Source organism: Syngnathus acus, chromosome 13, assembly GCF_901709675.1.
Source record: "Syngnathus acus chromosome 13, fSynAcu1.2, whole genome shotgun sequence".
Classification (NCBI taxonomy): Eukaryota; Metazoa; Chordata; class Actinopteri; order Syngnathiformes; family Syngnathidae; genus Syngnathus; species Syngnathus acus.
In genome coordinates, this window is record NC_051098.1 from 2,428,320 (window position 1) to 2,448,502 (window position 20,183).

General features: G+C 44.8%; 1 protein-coding gene across 7 annotated transcripts in view; it reads right to left on the reverse strand.

Moving 5' to 3' along the window:
* The window catches only part of myo18ab (myosin XVIIIAb), a 183,696-nt gene that overhangs the window by 22,521 nt on the left and 140,992 nt on the right, over positions 1–20,183 (reverse strand). For all 7 annotated transcript variants that reach the window (XM_037268375.1, XM_037268374.1, XM_037268371.1 and 4 more), the window contains 3 exons: positions 19,912–20,028; positions 8,120–8,203; positions 6,311–6,448 (listed from right to left, as the gene is read on the reverse strand). In XM_037268375.1, coding sequence (XP_037124270.1) covers positions 6,311–6,448; positions 8,120–8,203; positions 19,912–20,028 — 339 coding nt within the window. The remainder of the gene's footprint in view (positions 1–6,310; positions 6,449–8,119; positions 8,204–19,911; positions 20,029–20,183) is intronic.

The following is a 20,183-nucleotide window of genomic DNA, read 5'->3' on the forward strand; positions in this document are numbered from 1 at the left end:
GATTTTTACTTGATCATTAACACATGACTTACTTACTAGTATAGTTGATCACTTCACATGTTATTTTCACTTTAAACCGCATGAGGGCGCACTATCGCTGTGGAATAATTGGAGCCTCACTGACAATGAGTTCCATTCATTGACTTCCAGAGTCAGAAGGTTTAATGATTTGAAATGGTGTCGTCTGAAAACAGCCTTCAAAATAAAGTACCATACCTTAAGTCAAAGAACGGCTGAATAACATAAATAACATGGAGAATTCTTAACACATACTGTAAATATCTTTTTAGAACAGCTTTCATTATTATAACAGTTTTAATAACAAGGTACAAGTGTACATACTGTAAATATGTTTTTAGAACTCTTATTATTATAATGTTTTTCTATAACAAGTTATAACACTTTTAAATGTGTTTTTAAATGAGTGGGCAACATTTGTGCCATAATTCCTCCATTTAAAAGTTTTATTTTGAATCTTTTTTTTTTTTTATTTGGAAAAACAAATCCGTGATGTAGTGAAAGTCAAGTCAAGTCAAGTTTATTTGTATAGCCCTAAATCACAAGCAGTCTCAAAGGGCTTCACATAGACAAACAATTGACAATTATTCAAGCTCTGGAGCCCGAATAGAAAATGCTCTGGACCAGGGGTCACCACCAGGTCGCCCGTGAGGACCGCATGAGTCGCCCGCAGGACTGTTCTAAAATTAGCTCAAATAGCGGCACTTGTCAGTGAGATGAATCAATTTATTTTACAGTCAAACCTCGGTTTTCGAACGTCCTGGTCCTCGAACAAATCGGAATTCGAACAAAGAAATTTGAGATTTTTTTGTTTCGGTTGTCGAACAAAATTCGGAGGTCGAACCTCGCGAGATGAGCCGGGAGGACCCGAGAAAACCCAACCGCGCGGCCCGGATGCCGACTGACTCCGTTGTTATTGTATTTTCGTTACTTTGAGGATTGTATTAACCCCTAATCATGCCTCCAAAGAAAGCAAGTGAGAGCAGTAAAGCCATCCTAAAACACCAAGATGCTCTTAAAGCAATGCGACAGTGAGCGCCCAGCGCGCTTCAGTTGCGCGATCGGACCAAATTAAGCTCCCTGCGCACTGAGGTCCACTTAAATTTTGGAAAGTACATCAGGACTTTAAAAATATTTTCTAAATTTTAGCGACGGCTCTGTCACAATAATGCGACCAGCGCGGTGCAGTTGCGCGGTCGGCGATGCGCTACGGATGCGCGTTCGGCGGTGCGCTGCAGTTGTGCGATCGGACAAAATTAAGCTCCCTGCACACTTAGGTCCACTTAAATTTTGGAAAGTACATCAGGACTTTAAAAATATTTTCTAAATTTCAGCGACGGCTCTGTCACAATAATGCGACCAGCGCGGTGCAGTTGCGCGGTGGGCGACGCGCTACGGATGCGCGTTCGGCGGTGCGCTGCAGTTGCGCGATCGGATAAATATGCGCAAATGAAAAAATGCTTAAAATAGGTGGGGTTTTTTTTTTGTCTTGAAACGGATAAAATTTTTATCTCTTATTTGTAATGGGAAAAATAGATTCAGAATTCGACCGATTCGCTTCTCGAACTACCTTCTGGAACGGATTGTGGTAAAAAAACAAGGTTTGACTGTATTTTTGCTATTCTTGTTAAAATCAGACTTACATGTGAACTGGAAATGACAATAATAACAAATTGAGCAAATTGGCTATTTCAGAAGTCTGTGTCAAACTGGTAGCCCTTTGCCTTAATCAGTACCCAGGAAGTAGCTCTCGGTTTAAGAAAGGTTGGTGACCCCTGCTCTAGACCCTGCAGACATTTTCTTGGCCCTCGGTGTCACTAAAAGACTAGCGTTTTTCGAACGAAGGTTACGAGACGGAACATAAGGAACAACTAGGTCGACAAGATATGAAGGCGCTAAGCCATGCAATGATTTATAGGTTAATAGAAGAACCTTGAAGTCACATCTTAAATGGACCGGGAGCCAATGTAAGTTGGCTAATATTGGGGTAATGTGATCAAATTTTCTTGTCCGTGAGAGCAGCCTTGCAGCAGCATTTTGTACTAACTGTAGACTTTTGATGCTGGACTTAGGAAGACCAGAGAATTACATTACATTACATTACAGTAGTCCAGGCGCGACGTGATGAACGCATGTATAATAGTTTCCGCATCACCGGTCGAGAGGATCGGACGAATCTTAGCAATATTACGAAGGTGAAAAAACGCAATTCTGGTTATATTCTTAATATGCTTTTGAAAGGAGAGCGTTTGGTTAAATATTACCCCGAGATTAGTTACAATATCGCTCTGAGTGATAGTATGGTTATCTATAGTTATAGTGGTTTCCTTAAATAAGCGTTGATAACGAGTTGGACCAATTATCAACATCTCAGTTTTATCTGGGTTAAGACGAAGGAAGTTGAGAGACATCCATTGCTTGATCTCCGCAAGGCACGCCTCAAGATTACAACAGTCCCGTGGATCTGTCATCGATAACGGCATATATACGTAATTGGGTTTCATCCGCATAACATTGAAAACTAATATTATATTTACGTATTATGTCCCCAAGCGGAATCATAAATATTAAATAGAATTGGTCCGAGTACCGATCCCTGTGGGACACCACAGGTAACATTATAGAGCTCAGAGGACGTATTGCCATGGACCACTCGGTGCGTCCTGTCTGATAGATAAGAATAGAACCAGCCTAGTGCTGACCCTGAAATACCAACACAACTTTTAAGACGCTCTAATAAAATATCGAAGTCTACAGTGTCGAAGGCAGCAGTAAGATCGAATAGTAACAATACCGATGAAGTGTTTGAATCCATAGCTATGAGGAGATCATTAGTCACTTTAGCAAGTGGTGTCTCAGTGGAATGATTAGCTCTAAAACCAGACTGAAAAGATTCATATCGATTATTGGCGACCTTGTAATCAATAAGCTGCTGCGCTACTACTTTTTCAAGAAGTTTTGCTATGAATGGGAGGTTTGAAACTGGCCTATAATTACTGAGACAGTCCGGGTCAAGATTTGGTCGCTTAAGTAACGGTTTAATGATAGCGGTTTTAAAGGCTGTTGGCACTATCCCAGAGTAGACAGACAGATTAATTATATTTAAGACGGACGGTCCTAAAATTTGAAATAATTCTTTAAATAGTTTGGCTGGAAGCGGGTCGAGTAAACATGTTGTTTGTTTAGCCGCACTAACCAATTGTGTAAGCCTTTCAAGGGACACGCTTTTACAATTTGAGAGGGTTATTGCATGATCGTCAGCGCGGGTAATCGGCGGCCTCGACTGAGCGATTGGAATGGTCATCTTGATCTCATCCCTAATGGATTTAATCTTTCGAGCGAAAAATTTCATAAACTCGTCAGCTGAGTGGAAGGAGCTATCGGGAGTCGGCTGGCGTAGTGTTAGCTTTGCCACTGTATCAAATAGGTATTTAGGATTGTTTTTTATTGAGATGAATGACTTGCGAAAAATAACGAGTTTTTGCTAAGATAAGCGCATCTTTATATTTCAGGAGGCTGTCACGTCATGCCTGATGGAAAACCTCAAGTTTGGTTAAACGCCATCTGCGCTCATGCTTTCTACATAATTGCTGAAGCGTACGTGTTTCAAAGTCAAAGTCAAAGTCTTCTTTATTGTCAATTTCTTCACATGCCAAGACACAAAGAAATCGAAATTACGTTCCCACTATCCCACGGTGACAAGACATAGTACACAATATACATACAAGTAAACAACACAAAAAAATAAAAACAAGAAGGCACAAACAATGAATAAATAAGAGTGATGAATAAATAATAAATAAACAAATAACACAATAAATAAGAGGAGCAAAAATTCATCTGTGAACCACGGAGTAGGCAATCTACGGTGAGTTTTCAGACGTAGCGGCGCCACAGAGTCGATGGCATTTAACAATGTCGCATTGAATTCATTTGTAAGATTATCAATAGAGCTGATATCTGCGGGAAATATGGCAGTTGCCGGCGACAGTAACTCAGATAGCGCAGTTGCACTCATGGAGTTCATATTACGGCTGCTATAATTCTGATTGCTAAACTAAAATTTCAAATTTTATTAAGTAATGATCAGACAAAACAGTAGTGTATGGCAGTACTGTTGTATTTGAGGTTGCCAGTCCTCGGGATAATACCAGATCTAAGGTATTTCCATTCTTATGCGTTGCTGCCTGGACAGCTTGCGTGAAACCAAATGTATCAGTTCAAGTCTGAAACGCCGAAGTAAGTGGCTCTGACGGTAAATTCATGTGAATATTGAAATCGTCCATGATTATTATACTATCCGCATTTGTCACTAGATCAGCCACGAATTCTGAAAATTCATCCAGGAAGCCAGAGTAAGCCCCGGGTGGACGGTAAATAACAGCAAGATAAAATGACGGTAAAGCGGTGGATCGGACAGTGAGAACTTCAAATGTTTTAAATAAGTTAATCGAACGAGGCCTAAATCTAAGATCGGAATTTGAGATGAGGGCAACACCCCCACCCTTTGTTCGAGGACGCGCCACATGCTAGCTCACAAAATTTGGAGGCGAGGCTTCATTAAGTGGCAGCAGTTCATTCGGTTTTAACCAGGTCTCGCAAAGACCAAAAACGTTTAGATTATGTTCCGTGATGAGGTCATTAACGAGAACTGCTTTCGTATGAAGCGATCTAATACTCATAAAACCGAGTTTAAGTGTAATCGGTCGATCAGGGTTTGTATCTATCGAAGGATTTTTAAACAAAATGCGAGTAAGATTGTGTTCTCTAGGCCTGACATCACCTCTCAAGTGTTTATTAGCGCGGTGGGACGATACGACCGTGAGAATTTGATAGTAAATATTTGGTACACATGTAATATTATCTGAAACAGGCACCGTTTCATCAGCGATACCGGTCGGGGTGGAGTGATTGGATTTGTATACTACCTCAGTAGAAAGTGTGTTCGCGTGTACTGTAGCACTATTCAAACCGTGACGCTCTAATCTACACAAGGAGCTATGTGCATGCTGGAAGTCTAGCCTAGCACTAGTTAACTTTAACTTAACAGACTCCAAACCCATCCTAACAGGTGGTCTAAACCGCGATGAACGAACTGCGATGTAGCAAGGGACTACCGTAATTTGAACTGCAACTGACGACTAGTCCGGCGTCAGCGGCGCCGCGCACACGCGGCGTTGTTTACATAAAGGATGAAGGATTCGATCGATGGATTTAATGACGCGGAGTTACACAGATAGATAAAATTGTTGTTTATAATTATATGGGCCTGTGGAATACTTTGAACTGCAACTGATGACGAGTCCGACGTCAGCGGCGCGGCGCACACGCGGCGTTGTTTACATAAAGGACGAGGAATTTGATCGTTGGATTTAATGATTTGGAGTGACACAGATGGTTTGATAAAATTTTTGTTTATATGATAGTTATTTGATATATGTATACTTTATATATCATATGAGCCTGTGGAATCATTTGAACTGCAACTGACGACGAGTCCGACGTCAGCGGCGCGCCGCACACGCGGCGTTGTTTACAGAAAGGAGGACGAATTAGATCGATGGATTTAACGATTTGGAGTGGCACAGATGGTTTGATAAACATGTTATTTATGTTATAGTTATTTGAATAACTGTTAATGTTTCAGCGGGCCCGTTCTCAGCTCCTCGTTTGTGTTTATGTCACGTTAGCATACCGTATTGTTTAGCCTGTTGTTGCTGGTTCATGTGTGTTCTTGGTGTTGGATTGTGTCAAATAAATTCCCCCCAAAATGCGCCTTAAACTCCGCTGTGACATATATATATTTTTCCTCTTTATTGTGCATTTTATGGCTGGTGCGACTTGTACTCCGAGCGACTTTTAGTTAGAAAAATACGGTATTTTTTTTTAGAAATCATATTGGTATGGAAAAAGGGTTAAATAAATCAAGTTCAGCATCCAAACATATTTTTCTTCCCTTCGAACACTCAGCCTGTCAGCGTATGAAGAAAACAAGTGTGAGTATGATGACCGTTTCCCAATTATGCTTTTTGTGTCAGGCACAAAATAAAAGTAAGAGATTGACGCAAGCTAAAGGTAAAACAGGGAAAATATCCAACAATGTTTCTGTTTAAATCAATTGGAGATATGTTCATATATTGGTATTTACAGTATACTGTATGTCCATGACCAAGTTTCTTTTGTCATGCTAGCAGGCTAATAGCATGTTTCCCATTCCAAGAAGATACTGTGTAACCTCTTCACTACCTCCAACAGCACCACAAACACAACTCCACTTGTCTTTTGCACTCACCTCTAAGCGTTTGACCTGGGTCTTCTCAAACTCCAGCTTAGTTTCAAATTCACGACTCTTGGCCTCCTGTCGGCTCACGAGGGATTTCTCCACCATGGACTGCTCTTGGAAGTCCAGTTGACTCTGGAGGGCTTGCATCTACAGCAACATAACCATGTTGATTACAACTCTCACAACTTCTTTTCATTAACTCACTAATATGCACACTTTTTAATTAACGACTCAACAAGGGGTTCTCCATGAATCTCATTCTTTGGCTAAGCAAGACATTGTATATAGAAATATTGCACGGTTGATGACTGGTCTACTCACAGGTTTGATAACAAAAGTTAGATAGTCACTGGATTTCCTAAATTTCAATGAAAAGAAAATAGAATTCATGGTTTTCTGTGCACATGCCAACCTGTTGACGTAAAACCAACAGTCTCTAACTTGAGTTTTAAATTGGACAGTGAATTTAAATTGGGCCGCCAAATTATTGCTGTTGTTAAATCCAGCTTCTTCCATCTTGGGCAGCTGGCTAAGGTAAAGACCTTCATTTCCCAATAGCATTTAGAAACAGTAATCCATGTCTTCATTACATTTTGGTTAGACTACTAGAATGTGCTTTATTTTGGCATCAGCTAGTCACCCCCTCAAGCATCTCCTGTTACTCCAAAATGCTCCTAACTGGAGGAATCACATCACCCCAATTGTTAATTAACCTCACTCCATTTTTATCTCTGAGCTTATCCACCTGCACGGTGCCTCAGGTCTGCAGAACAGACGCTACTGGAAGTGTCAAGGACTAAGCAGAGCGTCAGAGGGGATTGAGCCTTTTCTTTGCTGGTCCTTCCCTCTGGAATGACTTCCCCTTGAGAACTTGTTTCAAGACCCATTTTTATTCTTCGACCGTTACTGTTCTGCTATTGTATATTAATATAAAAAAATAATAAAGTGTTTCAATTGACTGTTTTCACTGTCTTTGTGGTAGTCCCATTGCTGTATGTGAAGTGCTTTGTTTCAGCTGCAGTTGTTCTAAAATGTGCTTTAGAAATAAATTTGTATTGTATTTTTTGTACTCTTAGGCTCGAATGGAAGTAGAACAGAAATGACTATTAACAAAGAAATGCCAACAGAATGGACTGGAAAAACAATATACTGCTATGCTGTTGTAAGTAGGAGTCAAGCGGTCAATCGGTCCATTCACATGCTTGTACTGCATAACCTTGACTTGTGAGTGCTTGAACTATCAAGTCTTCTGAGATTTACAATACATGTATATAAACAATACATCTTTATTGATACCGCACTTTCACAACCGTGTAGCTGGAACAAAGCGCCTTAAGGAACACGTATAATAAAATAATACTACAGAAGGCACAACACAGGAATGCACTTCAGTGTGTGTGTAGACCTTTGACTTGTTTTCTTAACATTAGCCTACATTTTATTATTTATCAAAAACATATTGGTACTTTTCTTCAATAAAAAAATAAAAAAAGTTTTACTTGTAATGGATTTTTATTCATTATAACAGGTAGAGTTGATTTGAGATATAAAGTGTTATGGGCATAATTAGGGAACAAATTAAACTTGCAAATCAAGGCACCACTGTAATGTCCAGGATACAGTTTATCCAGAAAACATTTGAACTAACACATCAATCTATTAACCTATTTGTTTGATTTCTGTTCACTAACAATTAAGTGAGGCGTTCAGGAAGAAATATTTGGTTTAACGTCTTTCCACAGAATTTACGTTCTACGTATTCTGGCAATCTCTTTGAAAGTCAATGCTATACCTGAAGCAGAAAAATATTGCACATACCGTCTCATGCACTTCCTGCTTCTCTTTGAGGGCCTCTTCCAACTGTGCTTGAAGGTCACTGATCTGAGCCAAGTTCTGGGCAGACTGAAACCACAAAAACAGAGTATGATTTTAAAAGGGTTAACAAAACTATATAATAAATTATTGTAAGAACACAAGGACCCTACTACTAGTCTGGAGAAAACATTTTAAAATACCGTATTTTTCGGACTATAAATTGCAGTTTTTTTTCATAGTTTGGGTGGGGGGGCGACTTATACTGAGGAGCGACTTATATGTACATTTTTTCATACATTTTCAAAATAAAAAAAAATAAAAAGTGAAACCGCGATAAACGAACCGCGATGTAGCAAGGGATTACTGTAATTTGAATTTCAAGTGACGTCAGCAGCGCAGCGCAGCGCAGCGCGGGGGTTGTTTACATAAAGGACAAAGATTCGATCACGGGATGACGAAGATGACGAAGGGCTCCACGTACTACCAGCATCATTAGCGGCTTTGTTTGTAAGTGACACGGAGGACGAAGAGTTTGAAGGATTTAATGATTTAGAACAGTGGTTCCCAAAGTGGGCGGTACCGCCCCCCTGGGGGCGGTGGAAAGATCTGGGGGGGCGGTGAGGAAGAAAGGGGCGGTAGGGGGGCTGTAGGGGGGCGGCAGTCGATTTGTACACAACACGCCGCTCTGGCCCAGCCAGTTTTTGGTTACAAAAAAAAATCTGCTATCAAGTGCTGTGGAACAAGGTCAAGATGTACTTCATTGCCTTCCCAACATCATATTTAGTAGAACGGGGCTTCAGTGCAGTCACCTTGCTTCTTTCCAAGCAAAGAAACCGACTGAAAATTACTGACCGCGGGGATCTACGACTTCTTCTTAGTGAGTTCCAGCCTGATGTTGAGAAGCTTATGTCCCTGCACCAAGCACATCCATCCCATTAATATTACGTGCGAGACAATGAAGGTTACTGGTGGAATGTTTATTTACGATTCTATGTTGCTGAAACAGTTAAAACTGCTAAAAAATAAATTGGTTTACTAAATACTAAATTGGGTTTTATTTGTGAAATACACATTTGTGTTTAACCTTTCTCTTTTCAAATTGCAGCAAACCAAATATCAAGAAAGAGGTGTTTGTTTCCATATGTGCGTTGGGGGGGCGCTAGGAATTCACTGGGGAGCCAAAGGGGGCGCCAGCCTGCAAAAGTTTGGGAACCACTGATTTAGAATGACACAGAAGGTTTGAAAAACTATTATGCTTTTACGCACGCCCGGTCCTACTCTACGGAGCTCTCTTTCACCTCCGTGGATGGAAGTCGGGGGTCGGCGCTCGGCCGGGTGGCTGTCCGGGGACGGTGGATGGGGCTCGGACATGGCTTTTACGCACGCCCGGCCCTACTCTACGGAGCTCTCTTTCACCTCCGTGGATGGAAGTCGGGGGCCGGTGCTCGGTCGGGTGGCTGTCTGGGGATGGTGGATGGGGCTCGGACATGGCTTTTACACACGCCCGGTCCTATTCTATGGAGCTCTCTTCCACCTCCGTGGCTGGAAGTGCCACCTCCGGGGATGGAAGTCCACACCGCCACACGCCTGGAAGTCGACGCCGGTGCTTGGGGCCGTGTGGCGGTGAACTATTTATGTTATAGTTATTTGATATATTTTATTTCGTGTAGCAACTTGTATATGTTTTTATCGTTACAGTTCAGTAGTTGTTGGCTCGTTGAACTCTTGTTTTGTTAAATAAAGAGCCGTTTACCAAACCCACGTCTTTCCTTGTACTTTGTTAACGCTACAATATAGTTATATACTAGATCTGTGGAATAACGACGAGGCTGACGTCAGGGCGCACGCGCGGCGTTGTTGACAAAGGACGAGGAATTTGATCGATGGATTAAATGATTTGGAATGACACAGATGGTTTGATAATATTATTGCTTATATAATAGTTATTTGATATATACACTACCGTTCAAATGTTTGGGGTCACAAAATTGTTTGGGTGACCCCAAACTTTTGAACGGTAGTGTATATATTTATTTAGATAATTATTTATAGATTATATATATAATCTTCTGTGTAAAAAATCTTATAATATATATGTATACTTATATTCATAGATTATATATAATCTTATACAAATATAAGATATAATTTATAATATTTAATTCATAATATTTTATTATAATAATATTTACACTACCGTTCAAAAGTTTGGGGTCACCCAAACAATTTTGTGACCCCAAACTTTTGAACGGTAGTGTAATTTATATATCGTTATATGGGCCTGTGGAATATTTTGAAGTGCAAGCGCAGTCAGCGGCGCGCACCCATTGTTGACATAAAGGACGATCGATGGATTTAATGAATTGGAGTGACACAGATGGTTTTATAAACGTGTTATTTATGTAATAGTTATTTGTATAAATCTGAATTTTACGTCAGGCCCGTTCTCAGCTCTTCGTTTGTGTTTATGTCACGTTAGCATACCTATCGTTTAGCCTGTTGTTGCTCGTTCATGTCTGTTTTTGGTGTTGGATTTTGTCGAATAAATTTCCCCCAAAATGCGACTTATACTCCGGAGCGACTTATATATGGTTTTTTTTCACGTTATTGTGCATTTTATGGCTAATGCGACCTATATTCCGGAGTGACTTTTAGTCAGAAAAATACGGTAAATGTATTTCAACGTGACTGGGGTGTGAAATTTGCATCTCTGGGTGCTGGATTTGAGAAATTACATGATCTGATAACTTGCTCACTTGAATAAATGTGACACTGAATTTACTTCTTGATTGAGTAACGCATTGAATTGCGGAATGGCCTTGCATCGGGAAATTCCATTTTCGGCCAATGCAGTGTGTGGACATTATCGAGAGAGTCAGAAGGCTATCATGGCTGTGCCCAACAGCAGCTAGCATGATGTTCATTTTAACAACACTTTGCAAAATCAACTTATTCCACTTTCTGTCATTTAATGGATGATTAAAATTATTCATTCATTTATTCACTTTCTGAACCGTTTATCCTAATCTACCAAAAATATTACATTTCAGCAGTGGCAGTTCAACACTGAATTACTCCCTAGTCATAGAGGTGTAGGAGATCTTTGAATTTTGAATTGCTGTATTGAGTCAGCTTTATATTTAATTTCAATGTTTTTTTTAATAATGCATCTGGCCTAATTACCATATCTTTCGGACTATAAGTCGCGTTTTTTTTCATACTTTGGGTGCGGGGCGACATATACTCAGGAGCGACTTATATGTGAAATTATTTACAAATGTTTACTTGATCATTAACACATTACTTACTTACTAGTATAGTTGATCACTTCACATGTTATTTTCACTTTAAACCGCATGAGGGCGCACTATGGGTGTGGAATAATTGGAGCCTCACTGACAATGAGTTCCATTCACTGACTTCCGGAGTCAGGAGATTTAATAATTTGAAATGGTATCATCTGAAAACGGCCTTCAAGACTGTAAACCCAAAACAGAAGTACAGAAAAGAACAAGTGTGACTTTTTTCTTGTCTTCCGGGTTAGAGCAACGCTGGCGTCTGGACTGTTGACTGCCGCTTCTACCCCGAACCGTGTCCGCTATTTGTTTGTCCCCTGTCTGTTTTGTGTTTCCCGTTTTAAGTGTGCCCGTTTTTTTGTTTTATTTTTCTCGCCTTTTCTCCTGCCCACCGCGTATCTCTGGAGCTCTGCTCGCACCTCTCCGATCCCGTTCCCTCTGACTACGAGCTACGCTAGCCAGCTAGCCAACCCACAACCGGACCCTCCTACCTCCCGGCTCTGAGCCTGTAGCTGCTTGCTCTTGGCTCGGCAAACGGCTCCAACCCAACTTGCTGGCCACTTGGCCGGCGTCCTCGGGGGGAGCACCCGCTCGCTGCGAGCTCGCCGGTCGTGGCTCGGCTGTGTGCCGCCATGACACACTGGGGCGTGCCGTTTGCACGGGTACAGTCGGGATTGACCAACACCACCACCCACTCCACCAACATCACGACTCGGTCCACTGCTGCTTCCATGCATTTCACTGCCTACCAACTTCTAGTTAACCAGCTACTAGCCATTTCTACCATTTTTTCTGGATTATTCCCTGCTGCTGTGACGTCGCATCTCCTGCATGAACTATCACTTCTGCTACTCCGGGCTTCCATTCCACTAACTTCTCGTCCATTTGTCTACACTGCTGCTGATCTTCATCATTTCAACAATAATCACCGTCTCCCTGCTGCTGCTGCCTCAGCTGCCAGCAAGGCTGGGATCCTCCGCCGTCGCCGCTACATCCACCGTAGCTCCGGACTATCTTTTAAACGACATTTCCCTGATGGCTCACCCATCCCCTCTTTCTGGACTAACTCTCGCCCCTCCGTCACCCCCACCTTCCGTACTGTCAACTTCAACAATCTCCACTCCCCCACCCCCGCTCCTTCATCCATCTCCGTCGCACTGCTGAACTGTCGCTCCCTCTCCAACAAATCACTAGTTATTTTCGAACTAATATTGGACAATAATTTGGATCTGCTCCTTCTCTGTGAAACATGGCAACAGCCCCTGGACTATTTTTCTCTCAACCAAGCCACTCCGTCTAATTACAGCTACATCGCCAAACCCCGCCTCTCTGGGCAAGGAGGTGGTATTGCTGTCCTCCATAAGCGGTCCCTATCCATCACTGAATTGGACCTCAACCTCCCATCTATTTCATCCTTTGAATATCTCGCTTTTTCCCTCCCAAACTCTACTACTGCTGTTCTTATCTACCGCCCCCCCAAGTCTCATCCGTCTTTTCTCTCTGAACTCTCTGAACTTCTCACCATCGTATCCTCAGTCTCCTATCGCCTCCTACTAATCGGTGACTTCAACATCCACATCGACCAGCCAACTGCTCCACTGACGTCTGACTTCATCTCCCTTCTGGACTGCTTTCATCTCACCCAGCACATCAACTTCCCCACCCACACCAAAGGCCACACCCTGGATATAGTATGCTCCTCCTTTCCACTCACATCCAACACCCGTCCTCTCACCTTTCCACTGTCAGATCATCTCTGCATCCTCTTCTCTGCCCCTCTACCCTCGCCTCATAAATCCACAAAACGCACCATCTCCTACCGCAACATCAAGACTGTAAACCCAATCACGCTTTGCCAGCTCCTATCCTCTGCTCTTCCTTCCGACCCCACTTCTTCCTCCCCTGATGACCTTGCCACCACGCTCAACAACATCCTTTCTGACTCCCTTGATTCCCTAGCCCCCTGGAAAACTTCCTCTGTTACATTCACTAACTCTGCCCCTTGGTACACACCGGAACTCCGCACCATGAAACAAACTGGCCGTCAACTCGAACGCCTCTACAAAAGAACCCGCCTCACCGTCCATGCTGAAACCTTTAAACAACACATCTCCTCCTATCGTGATGCTCTTCTTGCTGCCAAATCTGCTTACTTCTCATCTCTCATTAATAACACCAACCGAAACCCCCGCATACTGTTCTCCACCGTCAACAAATTGCTCCAGCCACCGGTCACCAAGCCACCCTCCTCACCCGCCCTCTGTAACTCCTTCCTTGTCAACTTTAACAACAAAATCGCCCAAATCAACAGTTCTCTGACCGACACCATCAATAACTCCTCCTCCCCCACCTCCCCTGCCCTCCTGCCCCCCCTCCCTGACCTCCCTCCCTTCCCCTCTCTCACTGCCTTCTCCCTTGTCGACTCCTCCACTATCCTAGACATCATTACCTCATCTAAGACAACCACCTGCTCTCTCGACCCTCTTCCAACGACCTTAACTAAGGCCTGCCTCCCTGTCCTCCTCCCCCACCTCACCACCCTTTTTAATCAGTCTATATCCCTTGGCCACTTTCCCACTGTCTATAAACTTGCAGCCATCACCCCCATCCTCAAAAAGCCCACCTTGGACCCACTCAACCTCTCCAACTACCGTCCCATCTCCAACCTTTCATTCCTTTCCAAAACCCTTGAACGCATTGTCTCCGCCCAACTCCACACCCATCTCCAGTCCAACAACCTCTATGAACCCTTCCAGTCCGGATTCCGCCCACTTCACAGCACTGAAACAGCTCTAGTCAAAGTCACCAACGATCTCCTCATTTCTGCAGACTCTGGTGCCCTCAACATCCTACTACTACTTGACCTCAGCGCAGCCTTTGACACTGTGAACCATTCCATCCTCCTCCAAAGGCTGCGCCAACTAGGTGTTGAGGGCACTGCACTCGACTGGCTCACCTCCTACCTCACCAACAGAAACCAGTTCATCTCTCTCTCCGGTCACACATCCATCCTCTCCCCAGTTACACAAGGGGTCCCCCAAGGCTCAGTTCTTGGCCCCCTCCTATTCATCTGTTACCTTTTTCCCCTTGGTACTGTCATCCGCAAACTCAATCTGGACTTCCACTGCTACGCTGATGACACCCAGATCTACATACGTACGACACCAACCCGTAACCCTTCCCTCACTCATTTTGAAACCTGCATCTCTACAATAAAAGCATGGCTGACCCACAACTTTCTCAAACTCAACAGTGACAAAACAGAGCTCCTCCTCATAGGCACTAAATCCTCCCTTAACAAAACTGGATCCATCACACTCACCATTGACTCCTCAAACATCACTCCCTCCCCTCTGGCACGCAATCTTGGCGTTATTTTTGACCCCACACTGTCCTTTCAACCTCATGTTAGCTCAGTTGTCAAGACCTCCTACTTCCACCTCCGACGCATCGCTAAAATCCGGCACTGCCTTTCTCTCCCTGCCGCTGAATCTCTCATCCACGCCTTCATCTCACATCCACGCCTTCATCTCATCCCGGCTTGATTACTGCAACTCCCTTCTCACTGGAATCACTGCTCACTCACTCCATCGACTTCAACTAGTCCAAAACCCCGCATCCTTACCCACACCCGGTCCCGTGAACACATCACTCCTGTTCTCCACTCTCTTCACTGGCTCCCCATGAAGGAGCGTATCATCTTCAAGATACTCCTCCTCACCTTCAAAGCCCTTCACCACCTGGCTCCCACTTACCTATCCGACCTCCTTGTCCCCTACTGCCCCAACCGTCCCCTCCGATCCTCCAATACTTCACGTCTGACAGTCCCAAAATCCAAACTCAAATCCTTCGGTGACAGAGCCTTTTCCTGCACATCACCCCGACTCTGGAACTCTCTCCCCCAGTCTGTCTGTGACTCACCCACACTCCCCATATTTAAGTCCCGTCTAAAAACTTACCTCTTCTCCCAAGCTCATGACCTCCCCTACCCATAACTGGTTTCCTCTTCTTAAGTTTACCCGATTGTTTCCTCCCCGTCCCCCTCCTCTCATGTATGTCTTTGCCTTGTTCCCTGTAAGCGTCTTTGGGTGTTTGAAAAGCGCTATACAAATTTAATGAATTATTATTATTATTATTATTAAAGCACCCTACCTCAAATCAAAGCACGGCTGAATAACATAAATAACATGGAGAATTCTTAACACATAAATAACAAACGTAAAAATCTTTTTAGAACAGCTTTTATTATTATAACAATTTTAATAACAAGGTGTCACGTTCCTGCATCACCTGACTTCCAGCCAAGCCGTAATCAAGGAATTGCCAGCACGTGCTACAGCTCGTTAGGTCCCCTACTTAACCTCTGTGTATTCTGCCAGTGGTTGTCAGTTCGTCTACTTACCCTGCCCGTGACACCACTGCCTTTTTGTCCCTTGAACGATCTCTGATGCCAACTGCTTCTGTAAACTGACCGACCACGCCTTGATCGCCGCATGCCCTGACTACTTGCTCGTCCTTTGACCACGCTTCTGATCGCCGCCTGTCTCGACAACCTGCCTGTCTCCGACTACGCGCTGTGCTCTGCTGCTCAGCCACGCCAGACCGCAAGCCCAGCGTTCCACTTCCCCTTTCCCCCTTTTTCAATAAAGGATCGTGTAGCACTTGGTCGCCCTGTCTCTGTTCCGTGACAGAACGAACTGACCAAATATGCGACCAATACACGGTCCCTCAGCCCTGGACCGCCTGACCCACACGGAGTGGGACCTTAGCAAGATCACAGAGGAGATGGCGACATTAACGAAGATCGTCCGGCAGCAGCAACAGCAGCTCCTGCAGCACCATCAGCTCCACCAAGAACTGGTAGAAGCTCTCAAGGCCCTTAAAGACTTGGCTCCTCTGGCTGCTGCGACCCAATCTGCACGAGCCCTGTCCACGACCGTTCCACTCAGCCCCACCAATCAGCCCACCGTTACGTCCACGCTCCGTCCTGCCCTGGCGCCCAGGCAGCTCGTGGACGTCCCGGAGCCCAGACTCAGCAACCTCGAGAGGTTCGACGGTGATCCCAAGTACGTCCGGGCCTTTTTGACAAACTGCCGCGTCTTGTTTAACCTCCAGCCCGTTACGTTCGCCACGGAACCAGCCAAGGTGGGTTTTGTACTCACTCACCTTACGGGCGAGGCATGGCTGTGGGGAACGGCAGAATATGAGCGGCAGGGACCCGCCTGTTCGTCGTTCGACGCCTTCGCAGCTGAGATCCTGCGCGTGTTTGACTTGGGCTCCGCCTCGGAAGACGCCTCCAAGGAACTCATCACGCTGCACCAAGGCAGCAGATCCGTCACCCAGTACGCCATCAAGTTCCAGACGGTGGCGCGTCAGAGCGACTGGAACACCCCGGTTCTCATCGGCACCTTCCTCCACGGACTCGCGGAGTATATCAAGGACGAGATGGTGTCCTACGAGCGCCCTCAGACCCTTGAAGAGGCCATGGACCTGGCTGCACGGGTAGATCGGCGGATCCAGTCAAGGCGACGCGAGAAGAGGAAGGCGACTCCGCCCCCCCCGTCGCCGTGACACCAGCCCGACATCTCGGGTGTCAGGGAGGGCACCTGTTTTCCCGCCTGACCTGTCGTCCGCCAGGGACCCCGTCCACGAAAGCCAGCGCACCTTTACTCCTCCTCCCACCCAGCCCGGCTGGCCGGAACCAATGAAGATAGGACGCACCTCTCTCTCGGCAAAGGAGCGGAGTAGACGCCTCAGAGATAGGCTTTGCCTGTACTGCGGGGGTGAGGGCCATTGGGTGGCCTCTTGCCAGAAGAGTGCTAAGGGCACCCGCCTAGCAGGGATCCGTTTGGGAGCGGTTTGCTTGCCCCCTACCACCTGTCGCAAGTCCCTGCTCCAGACCCGCTCTTCAACTCCAGCCCGTGCCCTTGCCTCTCGGCCCTCCGCTTCTTCAACCCGTAGGAAGCGGCCGCGGGCCCGGCCTCATCGTCAGCCGCAGCCTGCGGCTCAGGCTCCTCCTCGGCTGCCGTTGCAACGTCCGCAGCCTGGTTCTACTCCGGCGGGCGAGGCGTTGCAATCTGACCGGCATCCTGCTCGAAGTCGTCCGGAAGAGACCCATTTGGTTCCCGTGCCGGCCCCCAGGTCGGCATCTCCCGATGCCACTGCTGAGGAGGAGGACTGGGCGGTGGTGCCACCTGCTGACGGTGCTTGGTCGACGTGTTCGTCTGACTCTGACTTGTCGGATTGTTGTTAACGCGCGTCTGTGTCAATAATAGCGCACAACTGCACCGCGCTGGTCGCATTATTGCGACAGAGCGGTTGCTAAAATTTAGAAAATATTTTTAAAGTCCTAATGGACTTTCCAAAATTTAAGTGTACCTCAGTGCGCAGGGAGCTTAATTTGGTCCGATCGCGCAACCGCAGCGCGCCGGGCACTCACTGTCACATTGCTTTAGGAGCGTCTGTGTTTTAGGATGGCTTTACTGCTCCCACTTGCTTCCTTTGGAGGCATGATTAGAGTTGATGCAATCCTCAGAGTAACGAGAATGTAATAACGAACGGAGTCATTTGGCATATGGGTCCTCTCGGCTCATCTTGCGAGGTTCGACAACCGAATTTCGTCCGACATCCGAAGCAAAAAAATCTCGAATTTTTTGTTCGAATACCGAATTGTTCGAGAACCGGGACGTTCGAAAACCGAGGCTCCACTGTATATGTTTTTTTCCTCTTTATTGTCCATTTTATGGCTGATACGACTTGTACTCTGAGCGACTTTTAGTCCGAAAAATACAGTAGTTTGCTGATATGCTTGACCTTTTAAATTTCATTTATCAAGCACATTTCACCAATACAAATGTAGATATAAAATCTTGTCTTCTTAGTGTATTAAACTGATTACAATGTTGTATTGTCCTAGAATTTAAAATCTTTATTTGGAGACCTTTATCAGAGATGAAATTCAAATCTGATCTTTTTTTTTTTTTAATCGCCTGACAGCACTAATATCAATATTTGTCGCGGTAACGTGCTACTTCATGCAGTTATAATATCGAGTTATAATATATATCAATATATATACCGTAATTTTCGGACTATAAGTCGCGGGTTTTTTCACAGTTTGGGTGGGGGGGCGACTTATACTCAGGAGCGACTTATGTGTTTTTTTCAAAAATTTTCAAATAAAAATAAAAAAATACAAATAAAAAATGAAACCGCGATAAACGAACCGCAATGTAGCAAGGGATTACTGTAATTTGAATTTCAAGTGACGTCAGCAGCGCGACGTCGCGGTCAGCAGCACGACGTCAGCAGCGCGACTCAGCAGCGCGACTCAGCAGCGCGACTCAGCAGCGCGACTCAGCAGCGCGACGTCAGCAGCGCGACGTCAGCAGCGCGACGCGGCGTTGTTTACATAAAGGACAAAGATTGACTCGACGGAGCTCTCTTTCACTTCCGTGGATTGAAGTCGGGGGCCGGCGCTCGGCCGGGTGGCTGTCCAGGGACGGTGGATGGGGCTCGGACAATGTTTTTACGCACGCCCGGTCCTACTCTACCGAGCTGTCTTTCAGCTCCGTGGATGGAAGTCGACGCCGCCACACGCCTGGAAGTTTGTTTTGTTAAATAAAGAGCCGTTTACCAAACCCACGTCTTTCCTTGAACTTTGTTAACGCTACAATATAGTTATATAGTAGATCTGTGGAATAACGACGAGGCTGACGTCAGGGCGCACGCACGCGCGGCGTTGTTGACAAAGGACGAGGAATTTGATCGATGGATTTAATGATTTAGAGTGCACAGATGGTTTGATAACATTATTGCTTATATAATAGTTATTTGATATATAATTTATATATCGTTATATGGGCCTGTGGAATATTTTTAAGTGCAAGAGCCGTCAGCGGCGCGCACGCATTGTTGACAAAGGACGATTGATGGATTTAATGAATTGGAGTGACACAGATGGTTTTATTAACGTGTTATTTATGTAATAGTTTTTTGAATAACTCTGAATTTTACGTCAGGGCCGTTCTCAGCTCTTAGTTTGTGTTTATGTCACGTTAGCATACCTATCGTTTAGCCTGTTGTTGCTCGTTCATGACTGTTCTTGGTGTTGGATTTTGTCGAATAAATTGCCCCCCAAAATGCGACTTATACTCCGGAGCGACTTATATACGTTTTTTTTCACTTTTTTGGGCATTTTATGGCTGGTGCGACTTATACTCCGGTGCGACTTATAGTCCGAAAATTACGGTAATCAAATTGTGACAACAATAATACCCTATATTTTCATTTAATTTGCCCAACGCTCCCTCCCTCCCTCCCTCCCTCCCTCCCTCCCTCCCTCGCTCACTCACTCACTCACTCACTCACTCACTCACTCACTCACTCACTCACTCACTCACTCACTCACTCACTCACTCACTCACTCACTCACTCACTCACTCACTCACTCTAACCCTTTCTACCATGGTGACTGTAATGCAGGCAAAAATAACAGACCTGAGCCACAGCAGCCTTGTGCTTCTTCATTAGCTCATTCAAATCTTCCTGGTCTTCCTCCATTTTTGTCTGCAAGTCATTTTTCTCCCTTTGCAGACGACTCAGCTGTTCTTCCAGCTGGAGTGCAAGAACAAACAGAAAAAGAATACACTTATAAGTATGGCAGAAAATAGTGAAAGCTTCATCTATGCCAGACGTCACCAACGTGGTATGCTTATATATTGTACCGTCTCGTGTCGACTGTGTATTCCAAGGGCATTAGTCAGTGAACA